We start from the raw sequence: 8,076 nt of genomic DNA, 5'->3' as shown, positions 1-8,076 counted from the left end.
CTTTTATCCAGACAAACGTCTTATTATTTTAGCGAAATACATCGAAATCAGTCAGCGAAAGTAATTTCGACTTACTTATGGCGCTTACGATTAGCGAAGCGTACAATCGAAAACAGATTTGCAAGTTAAGAAACAGAGAGGAATAAATACAGTTTTGAGCAGCTGCACGTCACGAGATCCGTTCTTAGCTACACTTTTTATGGAATAGTTACTGACGATCACTACAAAAGCATCTGCAAAACAGTCGATAAAATAACCTCGAAGTATAAATTGGTAAGAACCAACCAGTTGAACAAGCGGGATTCAGGAAAGGGATCAGTAGGATCGACCATCTGCAAACGGTTCGGAGTTTGATAGAGAAATGCACAGAATAGCATCCCTATAAACCTGGCATTCCTCGATTATTAAAAGGCTTTCGACTCTGTTGAAACTTGAGGGATCTTGGGAGGAATTTAAAGACAATTAATACACTCTTCTTGCACGTTTTCAACCATTCAAGACACGATTTCCTTTCCGGATTTTCTTTTTCAAGTCAAGTGGGTACTGGCTGTCAGTGATGCCATACTAGGGAATTTTTCGCTAGTTCGAGGGAATTTTCGTTTTTCTGCGAAAAAAAGTATTTTTGGGAAGAAAATATTAAAATATCATAAGGCTAAGTAGAGGAGCCATCATTTGCTATGGCGATTTCAGTCGCAGTCAGCAGCGCACACCTCGGTGAGTCCTTTGAAACTCGTTTAAGGTATTTTTAATTTCCCGTTAATAATCTTTACGGGGATGCAAAAATCAATACACATGCAGTGACTGTGACTTACAACTGCCCCATTTACATTAAACTTTGTTAAATAGCTATTTAAATTAAAGCTTGAATTTAAAAGAATAAATAAGAAGAATAAAAATTGAAGCAAATGTATGAGATCCATTTTTTACATTTTTGTAATTTCGTTACATACTGTTTCCAATAACGCTTTTTGTTTCACTGATCACTCGTTATTAAACATTTTTAGTTATAATTTTTTTCCGAAAATCTAGGAAAAGCTAAAGATTTTTTAAGTGAGCATCTGGGGATTTTAATTTTATCGATCTAGCATCACTGCTGGCTGTGAACTTCCATCATGCGGATTTCCATCCATGTAGCGGAAAAAATAATGTTTTTTCGATACAAGGACGAAAGGTGTCGTTTTTCGAACGACGACGGGCTTCGTCGTTCAGGAGTCCGAAAAACGGATTGTCGGAATCCTAAGTTATAATAAATAAGAATAGTCAAAAATAAAAGGCATTAACTTCATATTTTAAATTTGATGTCAATGCCATTTTTGACATTGTCACGATTTGACGTTTGCAATTCTTCAAAAGCGTACTTTTGTAAGGGCATACAAGTAAAACAATGAGAGTTGAAAATTCAAGTGCTGCTTTCACGGAATGGTGTTTGTGTAAGTTGCATATTTCGCATGAAATTTGCGCTATTTAAAAAGATCGTGCTTTGCGTGTGGCAACATCGGCGAGCACAGAAAAATAAACCATTAGAACGACTTCGAGACTGAACTTGTAACAAAGTTATTTAAATGTAAGTAAACTTTCAATTATGATCAATAGTGGTCGATAAACCTAGGTAATTAACTAAAAAATATCGGTTACTTTCAATAAAAATACTTTAAAACTTATAATGACAGTGACGCGTTCAATTTGTCGCATTTACTTTTACGCACAATGTTGCATATTTTGAATGACATTTGACATGACGGCTTTCCAGTGACAGTGACATGTTCAATTTGCCACATTTACTTTAGCGCGCAATGGACGTATAAGTCCGTGCGTAAAAGTAAAACTAAAAAACAGTAAAGAAAGGGGCGTCTATCGAAAAATGGCAGTTTTTGATTCATTCGAATAGAAAAAAAATTATAGTCGTAATGAATCACCTTACATAAATGAATGTGGTATTAAAAAAATCCCATAACTTCCTCCAATTATTGTATGTTCATTACCAAAGTTTCTACAGATATACCGGTCGTGTAAAGTTTGTCCAGCATGCCAAAACGCTGTGGCAGGCCGTATTTTTCTTTAACAGCGGATTAGCTGTATGTTCGTTTATGAGTTCGTATGAGGTTTGCGTATTGTGTGTCCAAACAAATACTTAAGTGGTGCATCGTCCAGTAAGAATGCATAATTTTACATTATTCCTATATATTATTATTAATTCAACAAGTTTCCTTGATGTTATTATGTGTTTTGCTTTTTTCAATTGTTAGCGCACAATTATATCTACCTATTATAATTATTCGGTTGCTGGCAAGATTAATCACATTTAAGTAGGGATTTTAAATACAAACCTAAATTAGAAAAATATTTGCTGCATTATAGATTGAAACTGACTTACTTGTAAAACAGGGTAGCATCTGGATCGGACACTTTCGCAAAGTCCCCGGCAAGGTCCAATAGGATTCGGCACTTTTTCAGTACACATCGGCACATACACTGAACACAAAAACAGCTTCAACTGCTGACTGCACCCGTACTGTATCAGAGGCGTGAACGACTTTAAACTGTAGTCGGCGTCTTGTTGAGCATCGTTTCCTCCTAAATTCGGCATGCCCGTCATATTATAACCGAGTCCCATACATAACTCAACACCAATTGGTTCACAAGTTCTCAGAGGTTCGCCCGAAGTATTTTCAGTTAAAACCAAGCAGAAAAACAGAAACGAATATACGAAGAACATGTTGCACGAGGGCATTGCGCTGCCAAAATAACACGAACTCGTACTCTGTCCGGCACCACCACTCTCCTCCGGAGTTGAACGCGATGTGATATAAAGTTGGAAATCGCTAAGCACAACACCCGTTTTTCTTGTTTCGACTTTTGTGCCTTGCAGTTGCCGAGTTGTCGGATCTCGGAATTTACCTGAAATTCACTCATTTTACTACCAGTTGCAGGTGTCGTTGGAGTCCCTCCCAATTTTTTGGTTTTTTCCTATAAAGAACACTTTAAGGTCCATAAATTAAGTAAAAAAACACTTACAAACTTTTGAAATTCGCTTTTACCAAACCACTTAGTTATGCACTAAAATGAGATTGTCTGACGCTATTTGCTGCTAAATCGTGCGTCAGCTATCAACAATTCATACCTCCACATGCAAAATTGTCGCTTAGATGCATAATAATTGTGTTTTTCGCAAAAGTTTGAACATCTTTTCTAACCTCGCCAATTGGTTGTGGTTATCTAGAGCGTTAATAGTCAGATTCCGGATTATCTGTTTCTTTCTGCCGTTTTTTCTCTCGGTTAATTTTCAGTTAGTTTATCAAAACATATTTTGAGGCCATTCCTTGAAACTGATGGGTTTTTCGGGTTTTTAGGCCGTCGTTAGGTAGAATTTCTTCTTGACGATTCGCAAGCACGATTGGCTAGCGTTCAAGCAAACCACTTCTGAAGAAGAAGAAGAAATTCTACCTAAAAACCCGAAAAACTCATTAGTTTTCAGGTAGTTTGTTTGTGTTACCATGGTTGAAGTGATTTTTTGAATGAATCTGCACAAATATATACAAAAAGTAAAAGCTAATACCCTGAAACGACCTGAATAATTTAAACCGACCTAAATTGATTGAATCTACATGCTGGGTATCCAAGGAAACAATTTTCATGAACTTAAAACTTTTTGCACAGTTTGGCAACGCCGCTCGAAGTTTAGCCTAAAAATAGTTAGTTTCCTAAAACCTTGTGAGTGTTCTTTGGCTTAATTTATGGACCATCCAAGAAATTTTTTTAGCTAAAACTGCTTAATATTAAGTTTTCTTTAAGAAAAATTAAAAAATTCGGAGGGACTCAAACGACAGGATCACCCCAGTTGCAGTATGTGTCTAAAAAATTAACATAAAAAGTTCAACTTTTTTAATTTGCATTTTTATAAAAAAAATCTCAGCAATACCTACATACATATGTATACACTATCAGACAAAAGTAGCGCAACGTTTTGAGATATACAGAGTGAACGGAAAATGCGATAGCAAATTTCTTGATTAAGTGAGTCATGTAACAAAAATTCGAAATCTGAATGTTTTTCGAGTTACAGCTCATCAATATTTTTTTTCTTTTATTTTTCACCTATTTTGAACATTTCTTTGCGGGTCCAACTAAAATTAGTGCAAAGTTTTATCTTAGTATTCTTTAACTTCCTGATAAACAATATTCCTCCCTTTTACAACTACAATCCAAATTTCATTTTTCGCATGCCATCTTTTTTTGCATGCCAAATATCGCAAAAAGTAATATGCGATTTCAAAGATTAGAAATTGCTAGACAAAAAATGGGCTCTTCACACGACTCGAAAAACCCCTTCGTTTAGGAACAAATCAACATAAGAGTTTTATCACTCTCAACCCAGTGCCTTTGTATTTAATTGCAATCGCAGTAAATCGTAGTCTGGTTTGAAAATGTGCCAAATTTGAAAATTTATAGTAATTATTGTAATACCATTCAATTTAGACTACATTTTTGTGCTGCATTTGAGCAATTTCAAAATACATATACAGTAAGCTGTATATATTTAAATATTCTGATTGGGCTTATAGAACTTTACTGATAGAAAACAAACTCAACTAACCGAAATCTAACTTATTGATTACACATGATCCTTTTTAAATACATTTCTAGGGTGAAAACACTCATTCATAGTGTTTCATATGGTTGCAAATTACGGATACATACTGTATTTGAATGTCTTCACAATCTAATAAATAGTCGTCGGGTAAGCCAAACTTACCTATAATCAAATTTAGTAGAACTTTAAGTGTACACAAACATACCAAGACGGTTCAATATCACGTTATCTATAGTTTCCCAAGTTTGACAACTTTGAATAGGTACATAAATACATAGCAATTCACATAATTTCCGCAATGTCTGTTGTCTACATAAGATCAAATAATTGAGTATTGCAGCACACGCCTTTCAACCCGCACGGCTTCAGTATAGTCAGAAGCTAACTAGATTTTTGGTCTCGTCAACTGCTCTTTTATATATTTTTTATGAATGTTTATATTTGTTTGGGCTTGGAGACGGCGGTTTTTTAGGATAAATAGAATAATTACATGGTGGCGAGTGAGCTTTGACTTCAGCGCCTTATTCAAACATACAGGGGGAGATTAGATACGATTTATAATCTAAAGCGGCGTTTTTTTCAATCAAGAACACTGCCTTTGTGGCATGCATATATGGGTATGATATACTGCAGTGTATTAAATAAGTACATGGATAAGGTGTAAAACACCGACTTAATTCGATTTTGTTGATTGTAAGATGTGCATGAAGCTGTCAATAAAAAATGCTGTATTTTAATTGCAATTAATTAATCGTAATTTTATATTCTTGAAAAAGACGATTCTTTTACTGAAGGTTTTACCAATCATTATACGATGTTCAGATGTTCACTTACGAAAATTACAAAAACATCTTTTACATTTTTTTACTTCAATTTCCTGCTTTAAAATTTTAGTTTCTTATTTACTTGTTCCGTGCTACTAGCACTTATTGTTTATTTTGATTTTTTTATATAAATACGTATATAAATATTTATAATTTATTATTGTTAGTAGTCCCACAATGTTACGTAATTATAGATAATCAAATAACGTGGGAAGATGCCGTTTTATTGTATAATAAGCCTCATAAAATTCAATAAAAATAAATAGAAAACTATTTAAAGGGTTGTTCTAAGTGGCGGTGGCATATTTCACGTAAGTCTGGCCCTTTTCTACGTTACGAGCAAAACTTTGAATGGATTTTCCAATGGGAGTCCAAGTAAACACTCGAGCGGCTTTGCTTAAAAGTAGCACCGGGCTGTTTGAAAAAAGCGCGGCTTTGCTATAAACGAAATATAAATGGGTAGATAACGGACTTCATATCTAATTATATCTCGCATACAAAAGGCAAGATTAATTTAATGCGCTCCAAAAATTTCGGTAGCTCTACAAAGCGGTTTTCTGGGTACCTAAACACAGCGTAAATATCGGTACCGCTTCAAAGGCATAATCTTAATGAGGGCATTTATAAGAGTGTATTTGAGACATTAGAATCAATATTTTCTAAAGGTGCTTATGGCTGGAACGTTTTCTGCATTAAACAAAAAATTGTAGGTAATTATAGATTTCCAAATTAAAAAGCCCTGTTTAAAACCCAAAGTTTTATTTAGACAAACAAGATTTTGCGTGCTGAATAGAGTAATGGGCAAATGCACTGGTAGCTGAAAGTTCCTTAGGTTACTTTGCATCCGAAAGTACTTAAATAACATATCATTTTACTGCAAGAAACGCATTTTATGAAATTTTATCGTTTACCAGTGCGTATAAGAAGTATTATTGCTGAATGTTTTACTACTTGTTCTATTCTAGTTAAATAGGTAACTCTAGACGAAACCTCTGGACGAATGATGCCAATTTCCCATCATGGATAATTAAAAATATTCATTTTGAAAGTCGTAAGGGTTAAGTAAATAACAATAATTTCTGAATTTTTTACTTAGAATAAGTTTATTTAAGAATCGTGGGACTTTAGGTCCACGTATCCGGTATCTTCATTAGCTACTAGGTCTAAGTTTCAAATTAATTTTTACTTTCTCGGCGTAAACTCGGCTAAACAGCAAAGCAATCCAGGACTACTACTATTTGAATTTACGAAATGAACACTTTTGGTACTAATAACTAATTACAATCAATAAGTTCAGTTACAACGTACAAAATTCCCCATTTTCTCAGATGTTACCAAGAGCCACCATAACGACTCCATCCTCCATTTGTGCTAAGTCGAAGACCAGATAATAATCCATTAGTCGATACTGGCACTGGGTTTGATATTGACGCTGGTACAGCCACGGTTCCTCCTAAGGAAACCGGGTATGCTTGTGCTACTGGGTATGGTTCTGATACTCGTTGTATAACGGGAACTGGAACTTTCTGAATGACTGGATAGGGTTGCGGTACTGGAACTTGCCTTTCCACAGTTACGGGGACTGGGACTTTTTGAATAACTGGGTAGGGTTGAGGTACGGGAACTTCCACTCTTCTCTCCACTGGATACGGCACGGGGTGAGGTACTGCGACTCGTTGCACCACTGGGTACGGTTGAGGTACTGGTACTCGAACTTCTACTCGCTTTTCTACAGGATACGGTACGTTTCGAATAACAGGGTAAGGCTGGGGAACTGGAACGTGCACTGGAACTTCCACTCGCTTTTCGACGTGTACCGGAACAGGGTGTGGAACTGGCACTCTCTGAACAACAGGATATGGTTGTGGGACGCGAACCTCCACTCTCCTTTCTACCGGAACTTCCACTCTTTGGACTACCGGATAAGGCTGTGGAACTAGAACGCGAACAGGAACTTCAACTCTTTTTTCTACCGGCACGGGAACTGGATGAGGCACCCTTTGAATCACTGGGTAGGGTTGAGGAACAGGAACTTGGACTTCCACTCTTCTCTCAACGGGAACTGGTACTTGTACTACTGCTGCTGGTTGAGAAGCTGCAATTGGTATTCTAATGTCTTGGACAGAGGGTGTCTGAATGGCATTAGAAAAAGGCAATCCTTGCACTCCTGAAGCATAGCTGATTTGATTGGCTAGGAGCGTGGGATTTCCAAGATTGGACGGCAGAATGTTCAATCCTTGAGTAGCAGCGACGCTGTTCAAGCCCGTTGATAATAAATCTGGTCGATTGGGAATTGAATTGATAGAAAGAGAATTTAAGTTGTTAAGTGCCTGTAGTTCTGCAGCGCCATATATACTACGTTTTGGTTTGGGAGTGTCTTTCCCATAGGATGTAGCAATGAGCGCCAAGAACAACAGGATCTGAAATAATAAATTAGTGCAAAAATACATGCTATTTTCCTAGACCATTTACTATTTTTTATTAATATTTGGTATAGTGCTTATTGTTTGGCAATGAGAACATTTGAATGTACGCGTAGATAGCATACATACAGGGTTATTCACGTTATACGGCACGGACGTTTGCGGCTAGCCCGTTTGTTTTTTGCAAAGTATTATTTGATGAATCAACAGACGCTTATCGGGTGCACATTTTAAAAAT

General features: G+C 36.3%; 2 protein-coding genes across 2 annotated transcripts in view; both read right to left on the bottom strand.

Annotated features, from left to right (window-relative positions):
- Positions 1-2,887, bottom strand: part of LOC109544660 (frizzled-4) — a gene marked incomplete in the record, with an annotated part of 33,225 nt that extends 30,338 nt beyond the window's left edge. The window contains 1 exon segment of the mRNA XM_048663891.1: positions 2,375-2,887. Coding sequence (XP_048519848.1) covers positions 2,375-2,731 — 357 coding nt within the window.
- Positions 2,888-6,680: 3,793 nt separating this feature from the next.
- The window catches only part of LOC109544680 (MAGE-like protein 2), a 3,247-nt gene continuing 1,851 nt past the window's right edge, over positions 6,681-8,076 (bottom strand). The window contains exon 2 of the mRNA XM_019914998.2: positions 6,681-7,835. Within this exon, the coding sequence (XP_019770557.2) occupies positions 6,747-7,835 (1,089 nt within the window). The 3' untranslated portion in view covers positions 6,681-6,746. The remainder of the gene's footprint in view (positions 7,836-8,076) is intronic.

Source organism: Dendroctonus ponderosae, unplaced genomic scaffold (genome assembly GCF_020466585.1).
Source record: "Dendroctonus ponderosae isolate FM_Combo_2020 unplaced genomic scaffold, Dpon_F_20191213v2 Dpon_F_20191213_2, whole genome shotgun sequence".
NCBI classification, from domain to species: domain Eukaryota; kingdom Metazoa; phylum Arthropoda; class Insecta; order Coleoptera; family Curculionidae; genus Dendroctonus; species Dendroctonus ponderosae.
This window is presented reverse-complemented; position numbering and strand designations above follow the sequence as displayed.